At 42.4% G+C, this 27,894-nt stretch overlaps 1 protein-coding gene and 1 long non-coding RNA gene across 2 annotated transcripts in view; both read left to right on the top strand.

The window, feature by feature from the left end:
• lactbl1b (lactamase, beta-like 1b) overlaps positions 1 to 27,894 on the top strand; it is a 72,447-nt gene that overhangs the window by 30,617 nt on the left and 13,936 nt on the right. The window contains exons 4-5 of the mRNA XM_063214831.1: positions 19,831 to 19,937; positions 23,400 to 23,557. Of these exons, the coding sequence (XP_063070901.1) occupies positions 19,831 to 19,937; positions 23,400 to 23,557 (265 nt within the window). The remainder of the gene's footprint in view (positions 1 to 19,830; positions 19,938 to 23,399; positions 23,558 to 27,894) is intronic.
• On the top strand, positions 1,154 to 4,620 carry LOC134462001 (uncharacterized). The gene is made up of 4 exons (XR_010037472.1): positions 1,154 to 1,310; positions 1,900 to 2,046; positions 2,521 to 2,573; positions 4,326 to 4,620. It is a non-coding gene; the product is annotated as an uncharacterized LOC134462001 (long non-coding RNA).

The raw sequence follows: 27,894 nt of genomic DNA, 5'->3' as shown, positions 1-27,894 counted from the left end.
AAAGAGGAGAGGACAGGAGAAGAGAGGAGAGGGGGGGATAGGATAGGAGAGGAGAGGAGAGGAGAGGAGAGGAGAGGAGAGGAGAGGAGAGGAGAGGGGAGAGGAGAGGAGAGGAGAGGAGAGGAGAGGAGAGAGGAGAGGAGAGAGGAGAGGAGATGAGAGGATGGGAGGGGAGAGACAGAAAGAGGGTGGACAGAGAGAAGACTGTGTGCGCAAGAGAAAGAGAACAACTCCTCTCTGCCATTCACTCCTCCTCATCCATCTCTCCTTTCTTCCTCCATTCTATTATCATTCTCTTCTTTCCCTCTCTATTTTCTCTTCTCCTCTTGTGTAAATAGGCCTATGAGGGCCTAGTTGGCAATGGGATGGCACCTACTATTGTACTCTTGTGGTTCAAGGCTGGTGGCCAAATATTTTGTTTTAGCAGTGGTTTTAATGTTTATTACATTAATACACAAAAAAAGTGGACCTTCCCAATTTTGAGTTTTCAGTCATAAACAATCTTACGTTTTATATTGGTAAATATAATTGCACCTTTAAGTTAAAGTTTCTATTGCACTGAACTGTCTTCTATTTTCAAGTCATTGAAATAAATAAAATAAATCAGCTGATTAGGTTGATATCTTTCCTCTGTTTATTTATTGTATGCTGTTCTAGTTATTTTATAGCCTATTTCATCTGCAACCCAGTCGACAAATGCCTATTGAAAATGTCAAATAAATAGTTTATAAAAAGCATACACAGTAAAATGGGATAATAAATAGAGGTAATTCTGGTGAAACAATGATTTAAGGATGGGTTGTTATTGTTAAAAACATGACTTAAATGAATTTTAAATAGCAGAACCTTTACTGTGACAATTACGATTTGGGACTTTTATTTTGAAACCGGCTGTGGCTTCCCTTGGAGCCGTTCACTTCAGTCTGTCGTCTGCCGAGCCAGTCGAATTTTCTTTGGATCTAGAAACAATCAAAAGAAAATATTTCGTTTTTTATGAAGTTTAAGTTTCCTTTTGCGTCCAGCTCTGTGAATGATGTAAGTTTTGAAGACTAGAGGCTTCCTTTCGTCGAGTATTTGTTTTGTTTCAATTCGCCTTATTCACCCGGAACTTTCTAAAGACGTTGAGGGGTACACTTCAAGGGTACACCCGGCTGCACACCAGCTGTTTGGCGCCTCACTGCTGTGTGCCCACGTCCTCAAAGAGAAACAAATCCTACCGTGGACAGACTTTCCACCGTTTCGCCAAAGAGCAGGCACTTCGGCGTGAATGAATTAATCACATCAAGAGGGATCCTGGTCCATATTTCAAGGTAAGATGCATAATTATGTCCAATCATACGCATTAGCTAGCACAAATAAGCTAGCTCGCCAAGATTCCCTGATTGACGCTCCCAACGCAGGACGCTCCCCTGTCGGCTCGCTCCCACTAGCCAGACTATCGGTCCCACCGCCGTATAACGGAGCTAGTTATCTTTTTGATGTTAGTTTTTTGTTTCTAACCCTAACCTTAACCTTAACCCTAACCCTAAACCTAACCCTAACCCTAAAATACGTGCAATATAATCGGGTGGGACTACACGTCCGGGAGTGATAGAAACACCTGGGACTGCACGTCCGGGAGCGATCTCAGTTGGGAGTGTCCATCTACCACCGCTCGCCAAAACTTGTCATGGCTTATGTAGCCTAATGAAGCCTAATTAAAAAAATATGAATGTGTAATTACACAACGCTACATTTATATGGTATTTCCAGATCGCTATTTCAAAATTATGCTTTCAATTTTGTGTTAAGCGATCCGATGGCTTACCAGATGTGTTACCAGAACCAGTAGCATACTTGTGCCAAAATGAAGTTGTTTTGCTAACGAACTAAAATACATGCTGGTATTTATGGTTACAGATCAACGCTGAGACCGAGGTTTGATCTGAGCACGTTGAGAAGCAATGCTTTGTTAAGGTCACCCGTGGTATGACAACGCTAATAAAGGATGCTGTGCCTGCCAACTTTGTTCGAGCCAAAGAGGAGAATCATCATTCGCATACCGTGGTTAGTTTGTTCAGTCGTAATTCAACTGGCATGTGTTAACCAAGCCTCTTTACAAAAAACTGATAATAGTTTGCCATGGAATACATTTTACTTTAGACAAAAAACTTAATGCATGTGCTGGAGATATTTGTTTGCATTGATCATGTACTCCTGAGTCATGAGCCAATGATTTCAAACTGTGATGTCATTACATTGCATTACATTTCACTTAGCTGACACTTTCATTTTATTCAAAGCGACTTAGTTATTAAATGTCAGGGTATTGTTTACAGTCCCTGGAGTAATGTGGGTTTAGGTGCCTTTTCAAGGGCACTTCAGCCATGGAGATGTAGGGAGCGGTCAGAGGGATTCGAACCTGCAACCCCCAGATTGAAAGACCAACTCTCTTATCACTAGGCCACGGCTGCCTCACCACTAGGCCACGGCTGCCCTGTGTATGTTATGACTCTCCTGTCCTTTGTGTTTCTTTTTCAGTATGGATTCCATGGAGTATTCCATCGAGTATTTCTTCTGTTTCAATCGTCTTGGTAAGGCAACTTGTCTGTTTTTCCCCATACTGTTGTAACCTAGGTCTTATATTGTCTATCACTGCCAAATACTTCAGGTGAAACCTGCAATTTGTATTTTGTTTTGTTAATACTTAAGTTTGATGTTGGCTGGTTGAAATGAGTTCGGAGTAAGCAGACTGTATTTCACATGCTGTGATCACGCACCCATTGCGTGCAAGGTGTAATTCTCTAGGCCTATACATGGGTTCTAAATGTTGTTTATAACCTGACTGCGCGAACCTAGCTGTGCACAACTCCACCTCTGATTGTTGGAAACTGCTGACGGTCAAAAACTTATCTCACATGTGTGGCTGCCAGTGTCTTGCCCCTCCTCATAACATTGTGTTGAACACTGTACGGGCCCATGTATAATTGCAAGGTTACCTCAATTTCAGTACACTATGTTGTTATTTCATAGTATTCACCCTGTTTACTAGAGGTGCTCCGATCACCATTTTTTGGCCCGATCACCGATACCGATCACCAAAAATCTTTATCTGCCGATTACCGATCATTGCCGATCACAAAAATGATTTCCTATTTTTTTAATAGCCTATTAATATCCTTATTGAATACCATTTCTGCCCATAAACCAATCAATCTTAATTTGCACATGCCTATTATTAGGCTATTATTATTATGATTTTTTTTATTTTTATTATTATTATTATTATTATTATTATTATTATTATTATTATTATTATCTTTCAGACTAGTGTTGGTAATACAGTCTACAGTATTAATCAATGTATAAGTTATTGCATAGAATAACTAAACTATTTAAGATTGAATTGAAACTGAAACATTACATCAAATAGTCTTCCACATACGAGAAAAAAACAACCTGTAGCTTTAAATGAGCAGCCTCGTGAGGAGAGCCCCTCCCCTCTCTGTCAGCGTCCACAGTTGCAGTGCTCCACTACCGTTCTGAATCTCTCAAGTTTTAACCACATCTGTCGCCGTTTGGTGTTTCAGCGACTATCAAACTAATCGACTGACTGCCAATTACAACTTTGAAAACAATAATTGACATGTTTGTGCTGACAACGTGAAGTTGTCGCGTGCTGACCGAGGCAACTACACAGGTTATAACGTAAAATGGCTCACTGGCGAGTACTCAATCGCAAATTACATTGTCAGGTAAACGGCGCATAGATCGGAAAATCAGATCATTGTTGATGCAGATATGATTATGAATGGTGGAAATGAAGGGCGGAATGGCGAAAAGTTATAGACAAGCAAAGATGCCTTCTTTTGGTGCAGTTGCAGCTGTGCAGAGCCAGCGCCTACATGCAGCGCCAGGTGTAAAGGCAAATGGTTGCGTGAGGAATTTAATATCTCTCGATCGGTTTTTTGATCGGCATGTTTTTCCGATCACCGATCAGGCTATTTTTGGCCATTATCGGCCGGTCATGATCGGCAGCCGAGCAATCGGAGCACCTCTACTGTTTACTTGATAATGGTTATTTAACTGAATGGTATGCAATGCAGTAGGAACAAAGTGTTTGCAGGTTTGCAGTTTGCATAGCTTTTCTTTTGAGAAGATAGATTTTAAATGTTGCACAACTTTAAGTTTATATTTGATAGGAATTCAACATTGTCCTGGGTGTGTAGCTTACGGCTGTAACTGCTATGATGCTTTTCTGTTATGCTGCTCTACAGCCTAGGCTACATGATGTGTCTGTCCCTATCAAATAAACCAAACTTAACTGATGACATATGTTCACATAGGTGAAGTTTTTGAGCTGGATCTGGATTCTGCTGAGGATCCGTCGACTACTAGATGGCGAGCCACCCACTCATTCGATTGTGATCCTGTTCTACATTGCGCATGGCATATTTGGTAGGATTGTGGCCTGCTCGTGTCACATCACTGACTATGACTGACTTCAACGCCTTGAACTGAACTGCTTGAAAGGAGCTATTTTTCTTTTTGAACAACTTAAAGGAACTCTCTACATCGTCTCTTTTGAGGATTTAAAGGACTATTTCCAATTTTTGAAGGACAATTCAAATTTTTTTTTTTTTTTTCTTTAAATGTTCAAACCTTTTTGGGGGGCGGGGGGGGGGATTGTAAATATTTAAACTTTTCAATCTCTTACTTGTGATGTTTTTATTTCATTTTGTTAATGCCCATTTTATTATTTTTCCCTATATCCTATGTTTGTATTTAAGAATGTCATTCTTCATTAGGGTTGCATACAATATTTTCTATGGATACATGATTATTTATAATGATAAATAAATAATAATTATTATTATTATTTATGCAAGATGGACATTTGACACGAACATTATGGTGTTCCCCGTTCATTTTGCTTTCGATATCCTTTCCTTTTTGTTTTGGACTGTTTCAATTCACAGGACGTCACTTTAATCCTCCAAAGGACATTTTTGGAGTGAAGCGGCCAACTCTCTTGAATTACTGCTCTTGTCGGCTTGCGCTCGCCTCTGTGGATCTAATAAGGACATAAAAGGACAGAAACTTAATGTTTTGTGTTAAGGCTACATTTTTATGTTAGAAATTATTTTTGTATTGTAAGGGAATTTGATCTGGGAAATGTGTGTTGTGACCCTGGCAAGTTCTCTGTTTTGTAGCGTGCTGGGGTTTTTGATTTGACATGCTCTAATTAATATAAATGGTGAAAATGTTGTAGAAACATATTGTATGTTGTCTTTTAATTGGTATCTTTTTCACTCTACCCAAAGCCTAGTGTCACATTCTGTAGCCCATTGATCCTGGCCTACCATTGACGTGTACCATACTCAGTAGTGGGTAACAACAGTTTAACATCATTGATAATTCTTTTCTCTCCTTCTAACAGTGTGAAAATGTATTTCTTGAGACCAAGTGAAAATCATTTGTACTGTGATCATTTCTAGTGATACTGTCCAATTTCAGGAAATAGGCTCATATTACACATCCCCTTGAGTTAAATTATTGAGTTTTACCTTTCTCCTCCTGTATGTTCAACCGTTCTAGTATGGCAGTGCAAATTTTACCTCCATGCTAGCAGTTAACATTGAGTCCTATGAGACCAGCTGGCGGCTAGCTGGTCTCAGAACTCAATGTTAACTGCTAGCTTGGAGATAAAATTTGCACTGCCGTACTCAGAGAACGACAAGAAGTACAGGTAAAACAAAAAAATAAGGGAAAGGTAAATCTCAATAACTTGACCCAAGGGGAGGTGTAATATGAGCTTATGTCCAAAAATGGGACAGTATCACTTTAATGTTACATATTAACTAATCTCAACCAACTTCACCATAAGGTTCCCCATTCTGAATGTTAAACATTAGTTATATATTAATTAAGCTCAACCAACTTCACCATAAGGTTCCCCATACTGAATTTTAAACATTAGTTATATATTAATTAAGCTCAACCAACTTCACCATAAGGTTCCCCATACTGAATTTTAAACATTAGTTATATATTAATTAAGCTCAACCAACTTCACCATAAGGTTCCACATACTGAATTTTAAACATTAGTTATATATTAATAAAACTCAACCAACTTCACCATAAGGTTCCCCATACTGGATTTTAAACATTAGTAAAACATTAGTAAAGCTCAACCAACTTCACAATAAGGTTCTCAATGCAGAATTTTAAACATTAGTTATACATTAATAAAACCCAACCAACTTCACCATAAGGTTCCCCATACTGGATTTTAAACATTAGTAAAACATTAGTAAAGCTCAACCAACTTCACAATAAGGTTCTCAATGCAGAATTTTAAACATTAGTTATACATTAATAAAGCTCAACCAACTTCACCATAAGGTTCCCCATACTGAGTTTTAAACATTAGTAATACATTAATAAATACTATACATAATTATTATTAAATGATTTATAAGTAATTAACAATAGTTTAGTTAATATTAACACTTAAAAAACATTTAATTACAATGTATTCATGATTAAATAATAAGTACCTGGTTAATATTTAACTATAAATTGTAAACTGCAACTAATAATTATAATATATTAAGTAATAATTAGTTAACAGTTTATAAGTCACTTGTTATGCTTAAGTTACTGTTGATATGTTAGTTAATTAATCATAAAAGTATTTTTAATAATATATTAAGTAACTTATAATTATGTTCTATTAAGTGTTACAGAAGGACTAATAAATATATTTTAAAACTTTGTAAGTGTTTAGTATACACCTATAAATGTATAATAAACCTTTAGTTAACTAATAGTTATCTGTTTGCTAACTGTTTATTAACTGTTTACAGCGGAAGGTTATTGTAAAGTGCTACCGACTTGGTAAATGCAGGTGAAGAAAGGAATCACCGGGGCATCTTCAGATGTGGAAATTAACTTGTTTTATTGGGCAAGCGCCAAGACTAACATTTCGACGTTCACACGTTTTTGACTGAAGAAGACGTGTGAACGTCGAAACGTTAGTCTTGGCGCTTGCCCCATAAAACAAGCTATTTTCCACATCTGAAGATGCTCCGGTGATTCCTTTCTTCCCCTGCAAACGTCTGTCATTCGTCTAAACAGGGGGTTTCTCAACGGGGGTGATAGGGATGGGAGTCCTCTGGGGTGGGGGGGGGGCATTAAGAAGAAAACAGCTGAGAGGTGGAGGAGCTTTTTCAGCTTCTTTGGAGGAGCAGTTTCAAATGGGGGGGGGCATTAGTCTATTTTTTCACCACTAAGGCAGGCTTATGAGGAGGTCAATGGGGGGGCATTGGGAAGCTTATGTTATGGTCAAGGTGTGTTTGTTCAAAACATGACTAACCATGATTTCTAACCTCTGGGTACCTCTTGTGGAGCACACTGTAGGGAAATGTAATAATAACAAATGTTTGAAGTTGGCAATTGGGATAAAGAGGTTAGGAAAAATTAATGACACAGTACTCATGGTTTGGGGGACAAAAAGGGTTAGGAAACACTGCTCTAATGCAACACACTATTCTGCTGTGTTTGACACTGCTAGTCATTCAAGTGAAATGTCATTGTAGATTTTGCTGTAAGATCATTTGCTGGATCCTCTTCCATGTGAGAGTCATTTGTGTTTCCTCTGAAGGCCTTTACAATGCTCTTTTCCAAAGTCATGATTAGCAGTCCAGAACCAGAAAAAAATGTGCTCAAATGAAGGCTGCAGTTTTATTTTGTCTGTATCCAGCTGGCCTCACAAGCTAGCAGAGTTCACTTAAAATCTTTTCAATGTTTGCCTGTTCAGTAAAAGCAACACTATACTGAGTAGCTTTTCAAGCCAACAGTGTTTCCATAATTGCTTTAGAATTTGTGAACTTGAAACCATGAACTTTCTTTCATGAACAGGTTTAGACAGGTTGGCCTTCTGAACTGTTTTAGCCACCCATCCTCCATGGATGAAGCATCCTAAGGGTGAATCCCATTACACCCCTTAGCCCTACGCGAACCCCTTTGCCTCCGTTTTGCGCGTCCACGTGTAGGGGTAGTGGCATCCCGATTCACGTTCAGACAGATGGGTAGGGGTAGAGAAAAGGGCTTTCCACCCCTCTGCGCGGAGATTTTCCAACACCGGACTCCGGCTTTGACCGGTTTCCCTGAATGCATTGCGAATTCATTTAAAAATTGGCGGCAAGCCGCGGCACTCACAACAACACACAAATTTCAGTATTTTCGCCGCAATTGACGGTTTTAAAGTGGTAATAATTATTCCATTGCACTAAGTTTAACATTGTCCTAATGTTTTATGGCCCTTTTCTCCGTGAAACGCACATGAAAACAATCGCTATTAACGTCAACCTAATGCATGGAATTAGTGACAGCTGTGAGTGTCATTCCGTGATTGTTGAAGGGGCATCCCAATCCATAGGGGTTGCGTTTCAAGCCCTACACCTTGCGGATTTGTTTGAAAGTACGAGGGGCAAGAGGAAGGCAAAGGGGTAGGGGTGGAGATTAGTAATGGGAAAGGCCCTAAGCATGTTTGAATGAGCCAGCCATCTCTCGGTACAGCTCAAACACCAGACAACACCGTTTCCAACCAGCGTGGCAACCAAAAAGGAACATAGCATAATATTGTGTTGAATACATCATCCGCCTTTTCAGTTCAAACCTCCTGGATTTTTTTTAAAATTGTCTGGTGAGTGAGCCATGGGCCATCTCCGACGCACCTGCCAGCTGAGGTGTGCGGAAAAGAAATCCACGTTTAACATCGTAGTTCAATCCTTCCACCATGTACAGTACATTGTGGTCAATCCCTTTTTGAAGCATGAGGGCAAATGCAGTCATTCGTAATATTACTCACTGTCAGGAAGCACCTGGGGGCCATCGGTAAAAGGCCGTCACATCCATGTTGTACTGTCAAAACGCATAAGCATATCAAAGGCCCATCCAGAGGTGACAGGGTGATATTGTTCTGTAGATTAAAAGCATTGCTGTTGTAGAGGGCATGGTGAGCGTGCTGTGGCAAGGCGCTGGATTCTGGTTCCAGGCGGTCGCCCTAAGGTGAAAATCTATATTGGACAGGCGGCAGTGAAGCGACGATAGAATAACAACGAAATAAAAATAACTTCATCTACAATTGATTTTTCTGAAGGTTTTTCTTTTCCTCTTTGTAACACAGTCAACGTGGAAAGTGTAAGAACATTCCAAGCTGCATATGGCCCTTAAGTGACTTGGATGCAGAAATGCAATAAATAGAGCGATTGTGTTGATTTAAGTTTTGAATGAGGTTCACCTATTTGCGTGCACTGAAGATGAATGCATGTTTTTGCTTCTGAGTGACAGTTCACTGGAGAGTCCTTGGAATTCCATGAGGCATTAGGTCATTCATACGATGGGAAACACACCAGGGAAATTCAATATGATTGAGAGCTGAACACAGACAGGCAGGATATTTTGTTTGTTTTTGATCTTGGCTTTTGTTCTTTTTTTGCGTCTCTTGGGACTACAAAAATCCACCAACCACCAATAATTGCCTACTGTATGTGTCTGCGGCATTTCAATGCATCTCACCTTTGGCACAAAGTTTTGCGCAGGAAAGTCAGTCACTGAATTATTCAAGGTATGCAAGAAAAACAGATAGACCTTGTCCATTCTTGTTTCCGAAAAATATGAATCCCAGGGGCGTGGGTAGAGAGGAACAGAATGACTCAGACAACAGGTCAGACGAAGAGGACTTTCCGGACTTCTTAAGAGAGGGGAAGAGGCTCTTTTATTCAAAAGAACATTTCAGCATTTCTGGAAATCCTTGAGTTAAACGATTAAATCTTAACTTTCACCTTTTCTTCCAGACGTTCTCTGATGCAAGGGGGGTTGTCTCCCCTTCTGGTTTTGATACCTCCACTTTTCCTACAGGATTTTAATATTTGCGGTATGTAACTCCATTGATAATGGTTAAAATCTGAAACTTATCCCCCCTTCTGGTTCTTCAACAAATCGCACCCTGGTTGTGTTAACTCTCCTCAGCGCAATCAGCACATTCTTGTAAGTTGTGGAATGACTGTAGGAGCAAGGAGCAGAGGAGTAAAACCACTGGGGTGCACATATATTTTGGGGCGCAGGTGCTGAGGGTTGGGGGTAGGGCTGGGCAATATGACGATATATATCGTTATCGTGATATGAAAGTGTATATCGTGACCTTCCTATATCGTTTATATCGTAATAGTATTTTTTATCAATTTTATACAATTGAATGTCATTTAATTACATTTCATGTTGTCACAATACACACTATAACCTTACACATCTAAGAATCCTGGTCCTATCCTACGTTGACCTTATGACTCTACATTCTCTGTCTATCTCTTCTTCCTCTGCCTTCCTGCTTTTTCTGCCTCTCCTCTATACCTCTCCTTTTAAATCTATCTCTAAAAATGTTTTTTTTTCCATTTGTTAAGCACTTTGAGTTACATGCCTTGTATGACACAGTGCTATACAAATACAATTATTATTATTATTATTATTATTAAGTGCATGTAACTGTAAAAATAAGAGTAAAAAGATCCATTTTAAAGAAAGGTTGTTGGCGACATGAAAAAATAAAGAGCAAATAAAGAGAATAACTGAAAACGTATGTAATTGTGCTATATCGTGATATATATCTTATCGTGATATAAAGTAATCCATATCGTGATATAGTTTTTTTCCCATATCGCCCAGCCCTAGTTGGGGCAGAGAGAGTAGAGAGAGAGAGGTTCCATTGGCCCATTGTTTCCTGGTTCTATTATGGCCCCCCCTTAAGGCAGACCTAGGCAGACCTAAGGACTGTTCTATTCATTGTAGGAGCATTATGACACGCTCCTTTAGGCAGACCGGAACCTGGTCACATTAGGTGCCCATAGAAACCTATTATGTTGGCATATCTCTATACTTAAAGAATCTCTGGTTGGGGGTATATTGCACTTTCGGCGGCCTTGCTAGGTGCTATATGTTAAAGTGGGGCATTGGTGTCACATGGTTTTAATTATGTGTATTTGTTGATTAACATTGTACGTTGTGGGAAAAAAAGACATTTCAAAAGGGCATTTGTTGTCAAGTCAAGTCAAGTCAAGTCTGCTTTTATTGTCACTTTCTTCATATGCACAAGACATACAAGGGAAATGAAATTATGTTTTCTCTCTATACCATGCCAGGACAGACATATACAAGACTGACATTTTACAGACTGACATAAAGTGCAAGACATGACAGATAACAGTGATGGACTGGTAACAATAAGTGGTCAATAATAAATAGAGTACAAATAAACATTTAACATTTAACATCAACATTTAACATTGAACATGTAAACAGAAGATAAGATAAAAATAGTGTAGACAGTGACAGCAGCAATAGTGTGTGTATGTTCCAGGGCCCGGTTGCACAAAACACCTTAAGTTAAGTATTTCCCTTAAAGTCTGAGTTAAGGGTCCCCTAAGTGAAAGTCAGTTGCACAAACACCCTTAAAATTTCCCCTTAAGTTTTCCTTAAGGGTTTCCCCTTAAATATTTAAGAGTTTCCCTTAAAGTTAAGAAATCCCTTAAAGTTCTTTAAAATCGTTGCACAAAAGACCTTAACAACCAAGTTAAGGGAAAATATCTGAGGGACCGATATCGTCGCCTTAAGTCAGACATGGCTGAGTTTATGCACATTCAGCAACGTGATCAACGGATTCAAATAAGAGTTTTCCGCGACCGGGAGAACCCAATGGATAGGCACGCTTACCGACGAACCGTTAATTATTAATTATAGATTTGATAGACAATCCATAGCCTATATGAATTATCCGACCGTCTCGAATTGGACCATGCTACAGGAGTTGTGCTCTCCCTGCCGTCTTGCAGCTGATGATTGCGCCAGGCACGGCGCCAGAAAATCAGCTTTGGATGGGCCAGAACATTTTTGGGTGGCACTTCATTAGACCTATAACATCAAGTCCTCATAACAAAACGTCTAATTTTTACTCGAATATGTGCGTATATTCAGTGTTTCCTCATTGTGAAGATTCTCGGATGAAGTTATGGCCGCGGGGTTAGGGTAGCCCATTCATTAATTTCCTCCCTCACAGTCTCGTCCATTGTCCCACCATCACCAAATGTTTTTATTGCCCTCAAACCCCACATTTATTTTGCTAACATGCATGAAGATGACAATGATCAATGATCCTCGCTGTGTTAATTATGACACTGGAGTTGTTTGGGAGTTGTTTTAGGAGCTCGAAAATGCAGGTGAGACACACGGCACTTCTCCAGTGCTTGCGCCATAGCCTATTATTATAATTCTTATAATTCGCATTACCGCTTGACACTTCCAAAACAACGCGGAAGAAACTAAAGATAAATGGAATGATATCACAAATACAAAATAATGCATGGGGAGTAGAGCCCTGTTAGCAGGAGCGCTACAATCCACAGCAGAAGTCCAATGTGCAGGTTTCAGAAAGAGTCGAAGACGAATAACTCGCGTCAGCCTCAAGGCATATTTATTTTAAAGTATGAATGAACACACTGCTCAAGAGCGGTTGGGTCATGGCTCAAGGGCACTCAAGAGAATGATCGATCCCAGAACATTCCTTTATATAGGGGGGTGTGACGTCACCAATCATATACATCTCATATTAAATCAATAACACCCCCTTGTGGCGTGGAACCGATACAGTATTGGTACAGAATACACACAGTCAATCATACACACATGTCAACACTCCCACTTATGAGTGACTCGTATCCTGTACAGCTTTTAACAATCAGATTATAGACAGAATTAAATCAAAACAGTTTACATAGTACACACAGTACTCAACATATTTACAACATGTCAGACACTACTACCAAACATTAGCCTAGAAATCTAGACGCCCTGCTGTAGGGGTTTTTGGCGCGGCCAGGCTAACCAAACATGACTCCTGTAAATTTCTGTAATTTCACCTTTGAGACAGGCTTGGTCATAGCATCTGCTACCATTTCATCTGTAGGACAATAAACAAGTGTCATCTTCCGTTCTCTCATAGTAGACCTTATGAAGTGATATTTGATGTTGATGTGTTTGCACCTCTGTCTGCACACAGGGTTCTTCACAAGTGCAATGGTGCCCTGGTTATCCTCATGAACAACAGTTTGAACATATTCATAGGAATCCATACCCTTAAGTAATTGCTCTAGATAAATACATTCCTGTATTGTGAGAGCTAAAGCCATGTACTCGGCTTCACATGTGGATAATGCTACTGTGGGCTGCTTCTTACTCTTCCACGATACCAGTGAGCTGTCTTTACTCATGCTCACACAGTAGCCAGACGTGCTCCGTCTGTCGCTGGTGTCTGCACCCCAGTCTGCATCACTGAATGCCCGAAGGCCTAGACCATCGCTGCTTTTCTTAAAAGTCAGCTGCTTGTCAGTCGTACCTTTAAGATAACGCAGTGCATGTTTAACTGTCACCCAGTTTTCCTCTGTGGGGTTTGCAAAGTGTTGTGAAAGCTTACCAACCACATAACTAAGATCAGGTCTCGTACAAGTAGCTAAGTAGATCAGACTACCTACAGCTTCCCTGTATTTAGTTACATCTGTCATCTTGGGTGCATCGTCAGTGTATTCAACCTTTTGTTCACATGGTGTTTCGCGTGTTCTGCAATCCTGCATATTAAAACGCTTGAGAATCCTCTCAGTGTACCTCTGTTGTGACATGGTTACACATTCATCAGTTTGACTGAAATCTATGCCTAGGACGTGTTTTAACTTGCCCAGGTCCTTCATTTTAAACCTGCTCGAAAGCATTGCTTTTACCTGCTCTAGGCTTTGAGTGTTGCTTGCTGCGATGATAAGATCATCCACCCAAATGACAATTATAACCTTCCCTGTCTGCTCTGACTCTTTTGTGTATACACAATGGTCTGCTGGATTCTGTGTAAAGTTGTCATTTACCAAACATTTGTGCAGCATCTCATTCCAGTTGCGCCCCGACTGTTTTAAACCATAAATTGACTTCTGTAATTTACACACTAGGTTGTTTCCTACTTTTTCATAACCGTCAGGTTGCTCCATGTAAATGTCTCGGTCAATGGGTGCGTGTAAGTACGCTGTCTTTACGTCCATTTGGTGTAGAACTAAGTTCTCTTGTGCTGCCTTTTGCATGAGTACACGCACACTCGTCATGTTTGCCGTGGGGGAGAATGTTTCACCATAGTCTATCCCCTCCCTCTGGCTATACCCCTTCGCCACAAATCTGGCCTTGTACTGTTCACGTCCGTCACCACCCTCTTTAATTGAGTACACCCACCTACCTCCCACTGTCTTTCTGCCCTCTGGCAATTTGGTCAGGGTAAAGGTCTGGTTCTCCTCTAGTGACTGCATTTCCTCGTCCATTGCCCTCTTCCATTTACCTGCTTGTGGTGATGCCATAGCCTGCTTAAAGGTCAGTGGCACGCCACACACTGCTCGGTAACAATAGTCGACACTGGTGAGTGTACTATCATCATCACCATCACTGTCTTCCTGAGTTGAGTAAGCACTGAGGTAACTCGGGGGCTTACGCTCTCTAGTGGGGTACCTCCCACTGCTTGGGGCCTGTGGCGTCACCATGTGGTGCTCCTCACCATCATCCTCTGGGGATTGTGGACTGTCAGTCTGGGTGTCTGTGCTCTGAGCACTGGGCTGTGGTGCGTCTGTCTTGTTTGTAGGTACAATAGGGTGAAATTCTAAGTCCTGCGTCTGAGTCTCATTGTCACATGTGGTTTTAGTAATAAACTTAACCAGTCTGTGCTTCTGCACTTTTCCCTTGGTGGGGTAGTAAACTAGATAGGCGGGGTTGCCCTTGTCGTGCCCTACAAAGAGCCCCTTCTCACACCTGGGATCTAGTTTACCCTTGTCTTGTTTGTACGCATAACACTCGGACCCGAATTTGTGCATCTGGGCTAGATCACACTTCTTCCCTGTCAGTGCTGTGTACGGTGTTGTGCCAATGTGCTTGTTGAAGCATCTGTTTCTGGTATATGCAGCTTCCTGGACGGCATAATGCCATAAACTCTTAGGTAAGTTGCTGTCAATCAGTTTACACCTTGCCATTTCAAAGAGAGTACGCCCTTCCCTCTCAGCTATGCCGTTCTGGTGTGGGGAGTAAGGACAGGACGTCTCGTGTCTGATTTTGTTCTTTCGCAGGAGTGTCTTAAACTCTCTGCTTGTGTACTCGGTCCCGTTGTCTGACCGGATGCATTTCACATTGCCATAAGGCGCTACATCTGCCAGGAATTTTTCAGTAGCCTGTACGGCATCACTCTTCGCTTTCAGAAAGTATGTGAAAACTACTCCTGTGCACACATCTGTGAATGACTGCATGTATTTGTAACCATCTATGGAACCATTGGTCACTGGACCAGCTAGATCAGTATTCACCAGCTCAAGTGGTGTTTTCACCTTGTCAGTTGCATTTCTGTTCCTCGACTGAGTAAACTTCCCCTCTATGCACACATGACATTCTTTGTCAGGCTTACGCTTTGCACCTTTAATGTGCATGCCTACTGTAACATCTTGCAGTTTCAGTATGTCATCGTAATTACAATGCCCCATTATCTCATGCCAGGTTTGGATATCATGGCTAACATTGCACACATCACTCTCATCACATTCGGTCGGCAAGTAGTACATTCTGTCACACACATCAATGTTAAACCTTGCACCATTAGGCGCCACAAGAACATTGTTACCTTCTTCGAAAAGTACCTTGGCACCGTGTGCAGTGGCACACTTCACGGAGAAGAGTTCCTGTGGGAACGAAGGGATGTACAGGGCGCTCTTCAGAGTCACTGTGCATATTCGTCCGTCGCTGTCAGTGAGACACACCTGTGCGTCTCCTCTGCCTTCCGCCAACCCGAATGTCCGCCTCCCGTCGGCCAGCTCCATGCTGTGGCTCTCCGGCTTGAACGAGCTGTCGAAGGACTTGAACCGGCTCCTGTCGTTCAGCATGTGGGATGTCGCGCCTGTGTCGACGATCAGCCCTCTCTCGATCTGCCGCTGCTGCGCTGGCTTGCAGGTGTCCACCCGGAATGTGAAGTCGTCTTTCGCGGGTCCCTGCGCCTCACTCCGACCACCACTCGCTGCCCGGCCGCCACTGCTACCACCGCCGCCACGACTGCCGCCGCCGCCTCTGCTACTGTCACCACTGCCGCCGCCGCCGCTTCTGCTGTTGCTGCCACCACCGCTGCCGCTGCCTCTGCTGTTGCCACCACCGCTGCCGCTGCTACCGTTGCCTCTGCTGTCGCCACCACCGCTGCTACCGTTGCCTCTGCTACTGCTGCTACCACCGCCGCTGCCGTTGCCTTTGCTGTCGCCACCGCCGTGGTCTTCAGCGCGAGCACACCTGGACCTTTGTGTACGCTCGCTCTTCCTGCAGGCTTTGTCGCTGTGGCTGGTGCTTTTACAGGAACCGCACCAAACTTTTCTTGCGCAGTCATCTTTCCGATGTCCCTTCTCTCCGCACCGCCAACACGCCATGTCTGTCGAAGATCCGCCGACGTTCTTTTTCCTCAGGGCTGCGCGAGCCTTCAGAACCCTTTCTCCCGCCAACTCGGCTACTGGCTCAGCATCCTCCGAAGCCTCGAAGTTTCGTAGCTTAGCCTTGAACTCTGCTAGCTTCATCTCCGCTACGCCGTGGGTTACCATCAGCGAAAAAGGTTTGTACATTTCTGGTAGTCCCCGCATAATCATTGCCATCATCAGCCCTTCACTCGGTGCCTCGCCTGCACCTCTGAGCGCTGTGAAGATCTGCTCTGCCCGGATAATGTACTCTGTCACAGTCTCTGTTTCAGCTTTCTTCAGCGAGGTTAGCGTAATGTACAATGCAACAATTCGTGGCCTACCTTTGCCAATGTAGTGCTCTCTCAGCACCTTCAGACTCTCACGTCCATTATTTTTGCAGTCTCTGAATATCAGTCCCAGACTCACGTTGTCGAGTAACGGCGCCAACGAGCAGTAAGCATCAGCGTTCAGCTCAGCATCCTTGGCTCGTTCCTCAGCCGTCAGCGGTTCACCAGGCTCCTCAAGAATAGTCTCTTTTAACCCGACACGGTGCATACAGCACAGCATCCGTTCCTCCCAGAGCTCATATTCTTCGGCCCTACCGTCAAACACCGGCCACTTTGCTTTTTGATGCGCCATTCTCCTCAGCTTTCCGTTAGCGTTCCCGGTTTTAGCGCGCTAACTAGCTAACTCACTTTTAGCTGACTAGCTAACGTTCGCTCGCAGCTTTCCGTTGTTGCACATTGTCTTCGATACTGGGCCCATAACCTGTTAGCAGGAGCGCTACAATCACAGCAGAAGTCCAATGTGCAGGTTTCAGAAAGAGTCGAAGACGAATACCTCACGTCAGCCTCAAGGCATATTTATTTTAAAGTATGATAAACACACTGCTCAAGAGCGGTTGGGTCATGGCTCAAGGGCACTCAAGAGAATAATCGATCCCAGAACATTCCTTTATATAGGGGGGTGTGACGTCACCAATCATATACATCTCATATTAAATCAATAACACCCCCTTGTGGCGTGGAACCGATACAGTATTGGTACAGAATACACACAGTCAATCATACACACATGTCAACAAGCCCACGTCTGCTAAGAGAAGAGAGGAGAACGTTTGGAGCGGTGCTTAATTTGTAAAGAGGGAGGTCGCGGAGCGCGGAGTGGCTCCGGTGAAGAGAGGCGGGCGGGGCACATGTTGCGAACAACGCTATGCTCAGGTGCTGCCTGCGATATCCCAAGCACCCGGCTCATGTAGGCTATGCATGCAAGAAGATGTCATTTCAACCGCAACAATGCGACGATCAGAGCACACAATCACACTTTGAACCACTCAAACACATAGCCTATGCACGCACACAACTGTTGGAGCACAGTATTCCATAACCAGACATCTGGTTCGACAATTAAGCCATGGACATATGGTGTTGTTCCTTCCTCGCTTGGACCGCAAGGTTTAAAAAAAAAAAAAATTGACCTCCCCCACTGTCCTCTTCACCATATTTCTCGAGTTTATGGTCGCGGTGGTCTCTTCCCATTGTTGCTGCTTCTTCGCGGCCGTTATTTGAGGGTTGAATTTGCTTTTTATTATGTTTTTTCTTTTGTTAAATTCCTCTAATAATACCACTTTCTCTTCCTCTGACCAGTTTGGCTTTCTAGCCTTACCATTGTCCATGTTTAGGCCTAGGCCTATATATAAATACAGAATGGTTAACGATGTTTTGAGAAGAATATTCAAGAATGACTTAAAAAGTTTCCTTGGAAACAATAGAATTCTACCGTTGTAAACTCCTCTTTACTGTAGTAAATCCCTTAGGGCTTTCCCTTACCTAAGGGAAGGACTTAAGGCATTCTGTGCAACCCCATTAAGTAGATCCCTTAGCTAAGGGAAAATGAGCCCTTAAGGGTCACACTTAAGGGAGAAAACTTAAGGTGTTTTGTGCAACCGGGCCCAGGACTGAGGTAGTGCAGGTAAGGTGCAGTCCCTGGTACAGTGTGTGTGTGTGTGTGTGTGTGTGTGTGTGTGTGTGTGTGTGTGTGTGTGTGTGTGTGTGTGTGTGTGTGTGTGTGTGTGTGTGTGTGTGTGTGTGTGTGTGTGTGTGTGTGTGTGTGTTTGTGTGTTCTTGTGAGGGTAGTGCAGGTCCAGTACAATAGTGGAATAGAAAAAGTCAAAGCTGTGCTGTATTACAGTAAGGGAAAAGGGGCTGGTGCTTAAGCACCACATCATCCCTATCTGTGCACGCCTATGAGCAAAACCATTACTGTAACAGATCTCCGGGTGGCCTCCGTAGCAATTCAGAGTACCACAACATTTAGTGTTAAAGTTAGTGTGTCGTGTTGAACCAGTTTCCAATTTCACGGCATGTTTTACTTTGTAATTCTATGCATGTGAGAAATGACATCCTTGCATCCTCGGATGTTTCCTTGGAAAAACAGAAAAAGTGACATGCTGTGATTGAGACCTTTCAAGAGACAACCTCTCCCATGTCACTGTGCTGCGCTTAAATCTTTCAGCGGGTTTCAAACCAAGATCATATTGCGGTTATAATACTGTATATTACGTGTATTAACAACCTGACAGCTCTCCCAACCTTCAGCCTCTTTGTTTTTCTCAGGGTCACTGGCTCACCTTTTTTACATTATATATTTTATACATTATGTATTATACAATACATTAAATTTACACCTTTTTTACATTATATTGCACTTAGCTGACGCTTTTCATTTATTCAAAGCGACTTACAGTTATTATTTTTCAGGGTATTGGTTACAGTGCCTGGAGCAATGTGGGGTTAGGTGCCTTGCTCAAGGGAACATTAGCCATGGATGGAGATGTAGGTAGAGGTCAAGGGGGATTCGAACCGGTAACCCCTATTGAAAGACCAACTCTCTAACCACTAGGCCACGGCTGCCCTTTTTAATCCATTTCCATCCCCATCCCCATTCCCGTCCATGCCAGGTGCCATGCCACAAGTGTGATATTTCCAATCTGGCCTGGAGGGCTTGCTGTCTGGATCAAATCTCTCTCTGTCTCTCTCTCTCTCTCTCTCTCATTCTCACTCTGTCTCTCTCTCTCATTCTCACTCTGTCTGTCTGTCTGTCTCTCTCTCTCTCTCATTCTCACTCTGTCACTCTCTCTCTCTCTCTCATTCTCACTCTGTCTCTATCTCTGTCTCCCTCTCTCATTCTCACTCTGTCTCTCCCTCCCTCCCTCTCTCTCTCTCTCTCTCTCTCTCTCTCTCTCTCTCTCTCTCTCTAATTCTCACTCTGTCGCTCCCTCTCTCCCTCAGATGATGCGCTGGGGAGGAACGGCAAGGCTGAGAGGATGTGCCCGCGCTTTCCCGAGCCCACCACACTCGAACATCCCATCCCCATTCTGAAGGAAGCCCTGGAGAAGGTAAGGGCAAATGACTAATGTACGCCACAGCTGCGTCCAAACACATTAAGGGCTCAAGGGTGTGCGAAACGGAAATCAAACTGACACAAATGAAATGGCACCGCCCTTGAGACTGCTGTAAATCCTGCCATAATGCTGAGGACCCTTGCTAAATTGTTCTTATTTATTCTTTGGGCAAAGCATTACTGATTTTTAATATTTATTATTGCTATAATAATGAATAAGACACGTCGGACAACATAAACCAAGAGATAGTGTAGTGTACAATGCTCTCTGTGTGAATTTCTGGTCTACATTAAGGGTGTGTGTGTGCGTGCGTGCGTGCGTGCGTGTTGAGTCCTATTTGTCACCGTGTTTGCCATCTAACCAGCGTCTGGGGCAGCATGGCTTTGCACTGTCGGGTGTGATTTGGGAAATTAGATGAATTTGAAAAGCTGAAACAAGGACCGTAAACCAACAGTAAATAACTGTGTAATGTGTGTTTTCCTTTGGCTGATGCATTGCTGATATATGTCAGAGACAAGATGCATTACGTTACATGTATTTTTTTGGTCACGTTAATGCATTTCAGATCTCAGGTGAATGCATTTCACCTTTTCTTTGAAGTCTCTTGACCTGAGGTTGAGGTTGAACAGTGACCATTGTTGACCTGCTTGAAATGAGGCTCTGCAGGTTCAGATGTTTGCATAACTCTCTGAATCAACTTAAAGAAACTCCCGCACACTGACCATTTCGCTGTTCATTCTTTAATAAACAATGTTTCGGTACTAGACCTTCATCAGGCAATCTCCTGGAGAATCTCCGACGCACCTGCCAGCTGAGGTGTGCGAAAAAAGTCGAAGTATAACTCTCTGAATAATAATGGGTTAGACTGCACACTCAAAAACCGCCATCTGTACCCAAGGGCAGATTAATACACAGGCTAGATGTTGCTGCAGCTCAGGGATCCCCAGTGGTGTAGTCTACGTAGAACGCAGGTATACAGAGTATACCCACTTCTAAACTTCAGGGATTTCAGTATACCCACTTGAAATTGATTGATCCAATATTTTGAATAGCACAAATATATACAGCATAACCACTTCAAAAAATGCTCAAATATAGGCCTACAGTATATCCACCATAAAAAAGTAGACTACACCACTGGGGATCCCCACCTGCCAGGGGGTCCTGATTGGCTCAATAATTGCAGAATTGTGGAAAGATGAGGTATTGGAAAAAAAATGTCTGCCTTTGATTATAATTTTTTTTAGAAACTCATTCCTGGCTCAGAATGATGCCGTCTTTGCGAATTTGCTCTCTGCAGAGGCATAGGGGACCCTGTACCATCTTGATCCGTCACGCTAATCACAGTGACTTGCTGACTGCTCAGACTTTTATGATTAAATCTTATGTGAGTAGGTACTTTTCCCAAATCTGTTATTTGATGATTGTCAAGTGAGACCTGGCTGTGGCCAATATGCCCATGCTCCATGACGTCGTAGTAAATTAAACTGAGCAGAACTGGGGACTTGTGTGAGACTGTGTGAGCAGTCGGCTGTGGCTAAAAAAAAAAAAAAAAAAAGAGTCTCTTAGGCGAAAGATTGTCTTTGCAGCATCTTTCAAAGACGGATGATAATATGGCACTGGCCTATTACTGACATGACTGCCAGCATGGTTTCATTTGAATTTCAATTGAAAAAGTAATAGCCCACACTGTAAAACCTTATAAGTTGAGTTTACTTACAAAAACCCAGAAAAGTGGTTGCCCTAGAAAAACTAAGTAATTATGAATGATTAAACTTACAATCTTTTGTGACCTCAACTGTTGTATATACTCATTATATGTAAAAGTTTAAGTTAAATGTACTTAAGTCCAAATTGATCCCGCCCCTCCATTCATCACCACAAAAGAGGTAGCTACCATGTTAGTGTGGCACCTCCCATTCCTCACCATGACTGAGACAACTGTGGCATGGAACCAGTCCATCACACTGCTCTCTTGTATTAATAGACCAAACTATCCATAACCACTGAGAAATTCAAGTTTCTGCAGTATGTGCAATATTATTACCATTTAATTATTGTAATCTCCTGGATGATAGTACATTAACCAGTGTGCATAGAATACTTTAGTTGAGCATAATTAGACAATCCTGAAATGTCAAGTAAGCAACACACCAAAAAGGATACCTGCTACCACAATACTCACTACCAACTAAATACCTAGCCAGCCAACAAACCAGTCCACCAGCCAACCAAAAGAGTCAGTTGTCAGCTAGCCAGCCAAAGAGCCGGCTAACCAACTAACACTCAGTTAGTCAGCCAACTAACCAACAAACAAGTCAGTTGTATGGCTAGCCAGCTAACAAACCAGCCATACAGTCAACCAAAAGAGTCAGTTAGCCAGCCAACCAGCTGGCCAACAAACAGTCAGTTGGTTGGTCAGTTAGCTCACTAACCAACAAACCGGACAGAGAGCCAGCGAACCAGTCATTTAGGCAAGCAACTCAAGCATTGTGACAGTCTGAGTTTTTATAGAGGTGAAAGTTAACCATGTGACCAGAGTAATCAGGCATGCGGCAGCTGCAGGTAGTAATTCAATGAACTTGTAACAGTCCTATGTACTCAAGTGAGGGCAGGTACTAATTGACAGGTTGATTGGGCACTACCATTGTTCCTGGTTGATGGTAGGCAATGTCAATTATGTCATGCAGCATTTGACTTTCAATTGTGCAATGGCACTTCACAAGATAGCCTAATTTTACTAGGTGGCAATATTCTGATTTAAAATTGGATGCTGCAGCGTGGCCATATTGTCAGTTGAAATTTGAAACGATCTGTTAACATGAAACACACTGCAGGAATACATTCAACTGCCCACATCTGGGTAGAGGCCAGTTGGTGCAGCCTGAAGAAAAAGAGGCGGGGTCATAACCAAAACTTATGAATTTAATCCATTCAACTAAAACATATTCATCTGAACAACTATTTCCTCAAATAAGTTGTCAATACTCAGTATTCTTCAGAAATGCCATCAAACTTCTATTTTTTAGTGCATTTTAATTAGTCTTGGTAAGTACATTTGATGTCTGGGTTTACAGTGCACGTGTGTGCCGTATGGTGAATATATGTGCAATGATGTGTGTTTGTCTTTATCTTTATCTTCTGTATTTATGTGCAGTGTGTATGCTACACCAGTGTTTCCCAACCAGGGGTACGTGTACCTCTAGGGGTACGCGAGCACACTGCAGGGGGTACTTGGAAAGATGTTATTATTATAACAAATATACGGAGCAGTCACATCAGGACAGAGAAAGTGATATAGAACATGAATTAGGGGGTACTCATGGCACAACTAAGAGGTTTAGGGGGTACGCAAGACAAAAAAGGTTGGGAAACACTGTGCTACACCTTAATTTCCATCAGGATCAATGAATGACACTCTGCTACTCTACTCTGTGTTTCTGTCATTCCCTGTAGGTGGACGCGTTGCTGCGTACCAGCATTAATCCCACCAGCCTGCCAGCAATGTCAGCCATTGTCGTCTACAACGACACCGTGCTGTGGACGGGCAACTTTGGCAAGAGGAACGGCACCGACCCACAATCTCCTCCACCAAATGAGTACACCATCTACAGGTAGGCCCAAGGGGTGATCATGTAGATTTACCATGATAACAAGTTTGCCTTTCTTTTAAAAAAAACCCCATAGAAACAGTTGCGGGAAATTGTATATAGTGTTTAGAGGTAGTCCACAAGTAGTTGTCCAGGTGCCAGACAAAAGGTAGTAGGTAGTGTGATGAAGCGGTCTGCACACTGTGTATTAACTCCAAAAATACTTTATTTCATTTTAACATACGGCAACGTTTCGATCCAACAGAGGGAGGAAGATCCCTCTGTTGGATCGAAACGTTGCCGTATGTTAAAATGAAATAAAGTATTTTTTTAGAGTTAATACACAGTGTGCAGACCGCTTCATCACACTGGGAAATTGTATATAGGCTACATGCCACCAGCTGCACAGTAGGCTATGTATGGATGTTCAAAGTCCCTATCGCTGTTTTGCGTTTCACGTAGACCACACCTTTGGTCAGTGTAGGATTGATACTGGTAGACCCACATGTGCTGGGCAGGAGATGTGCTGTCAGAATCAGTGAAAGTGAAAGCTGTGAAAGCCCATTGGGAAACTCCAACTCCCATTGTCATTGTGACACAGCACTCAACAGCACACAAGTGAACACTGCACACTACGAGATTCGAACCTGCAACCTTTGGGCTACAAGTCTGACGCCCTAACCGTTTACCCATGACTGCCCTGTCAGACCCACAGCACAGCTCTCCCCAGCTCATTAGCATTTAGACTAACAAAACAATGTAACCATATATCATTGTCAGTCGTCTAAATCAGTCGAGTGCCAATGAGGTGAGTGTTGAAACTACATGGTACCAAGCAATGAGTAGCGAAAGTGATGAGACAATTTCACTGCAATGAAGATGCTTTTCAAATGCAAAAAAAACAAAAAAACAATGCGCACACGTTTTAGCAGTAAATGTAAAATTGCTCTGCATGAATTCATAGAAAGAAACTTTTAATGTTTTTAGCTTTGTTGATTATTTCCACAAGATTACTTGCCTCTTGTTTTAATGACCTCTTTATACACTTTGCCTGTGTTGAAGGCAGTAACTAGTGGCTGACAAGAGTGCAGATGGTACGCTTCCGTTTGATGGCATTTCTCTATTTCGCTAACAGTCTTTCCCCACTGATGCAACCGATGCATCTGTGAGCTTCCTATCCATCACACCATAGCCTATTTATCACATCATTTATGAGTTTGAGAGACATTAATTGCACACTGGGGCATGCCATCACTCACTTTGTTCAAGCACTTCTAGTCGTCTTAGTGGCAGCAGGAGACCCAATTGCAAAACATCCATTACCTCCATGAGCTCCAGCTAGTACACGACTACAACACTGAATCCCCAGAAATTGAATATCGGCCAAGGAGGTGATATTATCACCAAGGGGGGAATTGTGAGTTAGAAGTCTGTGACTCTTTAGAGTAGGCTGCCATATACTGTATCTATCTCAGTTGAAGGGTTATTTAAATTGCCATTATAATTGGCAGACTCCCTTTCTCTAGAGTGGTTTGAATAATGAATGTGAAAGGCCACCTGGGAAAAAAAGCCCATCTAGCCCATTGTCATTGTGACACAGCACTCCACAGCACAAAGAGCTCACTATATGCAGTGAAATTGTATTTATGTACTCAACCGTGCAAGGGGGCAGCCCCGAGGGAGCAGTGTGGCGGTATGGTAACATGCTCAGGGTACCTCAGTCATGGAGGCAGAGGAGGATGAACACGCCCTCCTACTATCCTTCTGGGATCCCTGGGGTGCATTTCTGGAATGCGTAGTTGTTAGCAGTTAGCAACTTCGGTAGTTGCCAATGGGAAATTGCATTGGAACCAACAAAGTAGCTAACATAGTTATCAAATACTCTTTCCAGAAAAGCACCCCAGTTTTGTAGAGTCTGGACAGCATGTCTCCAGTTTCCTGAGACCTTTTGACTAAATAGGGGTGTGCATTGGCACTGCCCTTACGATTTGATTCGATTACGATTCGGGATGTAATGATTTGATTCAAATCGATTCAGTCTGATTCTACGATGCATTGCAATGCATTATCTTTCTACTGAAAGCAACAACATTTTTTGGCTGCTGTGTGAATCAGTCCTGCAGCTTTCAATGCTTTAAATTGCTTAAATTTAATGTAAAGTTAACTTGCTACAGAAATGTCCTTGGAAGTGATTGCGATGCATTTTTGAATCGATTATTGTTGACACCACTATTAATAATCACATTGTGTTGCTAGCAGTGGGTCAATTCTGGCCAAGTAAAGCGAGGCTCAAACTATCGGCCCGATTATCGGCTGAAAACCCCCCTTACGACAATCGGTGGAACGTTATCCCTCAGGACTATCGCAAGCGATTGTCGGGAAAGATTTCCTCATCGTGTGCGACGTTCTAATATAGAACTTTGGTAGCTCAAAGCCGATCGCAAATCGTAGAAATCAAACAGTGCTTGATATTTGCGACTGGAAATAGAACGTTGGGCATTGTCTCGGTGGTTGCGAGCAGGGATAAGATTGACAGTTGCGATTCTCTTCTAGTGTGTGGTGCACCCCGACGTCAATCGGGAGTCGTGTAGTTTGAGCCTGGCTTAAGAGGTAATAATGAATTGGAAACTGCTCATAGCTCAGCATCTTATGTGTGCATCTACAGAACACCCTGATGGCAGTTCTGTAGCAAACTGTATTTCAAATTTTGCATGGGGTGATCAGAATTCTTGTTGCGATGTCTAGATACTTACATAGGCCTATAGCTTCATGTACCTGGAAAGGAGGTCCTTGTAATAATTATATTTTTACTTTTACTTTTGACACTTCAACCTTGTCCACTGTTGTTGGATGTCGTCACGAATGGTGGCAATTAATAAAACAACACACTCTGTGCATACTCCTCATGTCAGTCCTCAGTTTTCATGGCTCCATGGCTGTGCAGCGTTTTAAGCTTTACAGTGTGAAACATTGACTACTCTTCTTGGTTAAACATTATTGTAATGTGCCTGTCACACTGTATAATAACAAAGTATGCAATACAATGTAAGATTATGCATTGTACCTTTCGGTTAGGGTTTAGTTACAGATACTCAAGAAAGTGATACCTTCTCTTGCACAAGCGAAGATATGTAAGTACATTTATGGTGTAAATGCAAAACTACCACATGATATTAAATAGGTGTTAGACCAATTTTATTCCAATGTACCTAATGAGGTGGATAGGAAAGCCTAATAAGAAAGCCACAAATTTGATCCGACCTGCACAGAATCAGACACTTAAGTTTGGTCGACAGTATTTCCTGACCAGTCAGGCCTAGTAGATGAAGTTCCTTGTGTTAGACAGAACCAGTGGCAGGTTTGGAATTTTTTTTTCTTTTGACACCTCTGACTGAGGTTGGAGTGCCAATAATGAATGCCTGAAGGAAGTTCACAAGGCAGCGTCTGTGAGCAGGCATGTGCAGCATTCACCGTGCAGTAATGAAAGACTGAGGCCATGCTGGGCCACTTCCGAGAATATGTGATGCTCGGGGCTTTGTAAGTAATCAAGTTAATATTCCAGGAACAGGAAATGCTCTCCATGGCAGTCACTTGAAACGTTTCAAAATTCAGCACGTTGAGAGAGATGAGTTAATAACTTTGGGAACATGCTCATGCACAGCAACTGTTTTTTAATTATTTTTTCAAACATTGCGTCATGGCCATAAAATTGATCATGTATTCCGAATTCTTCTTCCGGTCTCTTTATGGTCAAAAGAAATACGTGTTGCAATGAAACCATTTTAAAAATCAATAAACACAGTGCCCAAAGAAGCAGTGAAAACAGTGGTGCATCCTACACTTAACATATAGGCAGCATATATCCTACTGTATATCATTTTAACCATTATTGTCAGCTGCAATCAGTGTCAAGTCTTTATTTCAAGGTTGAAGGTTTTAAGACATGCCATAAATAGAGTCACCCTACTACTGCAAGGTTTAACCACCTTGTTTTTATGTAGAGTAGAGTATCATGTATTGATCCCAGGGGATGTGACTCAAACAACCCCCACTAAACATTCAATGTCATTGTAGCTGATGAAGGTATATATTCCATGACATCATTATCACCATACAGCTGCAGCAAGGGTATTGACAAGGACTAAGACATTTGAACATATGTCACCAATCCTAGCCTCCCTTCATTGGTTGCCTGTTCACGTCAGAGCAGAATTTAAAATCTTGCTGCTCACATACAAAGCCCTACACGGCCTAGCACCTACTTATTTGTCCGAGCTGCTCACACCTTACATTACAGCTCCGTCCCTGTGGTCCATGCATGCTGGACTCCTATCAATCCCTGTGCTGCGGAAGAAGTATGC

The sequence above is a fragment of the Engraulis encrasicolus genome, chromosome 14, assembly GCF_034702125.1.
Source record: "Engraulis encrasicolus isolate BLACKSEA-1 chromosome 14, IST_EnEncr_1.0, whole genome shotgun sequence".
NCBI lineage: Eukaryota > Metazoa > Chordata > Actinopteri > Clupeiformes > Engraulidae > Engraulis > Engraulis encrasicolus.
This window is presented reverse-complemented; position numbering and strand designations above follow the sequence as displayed.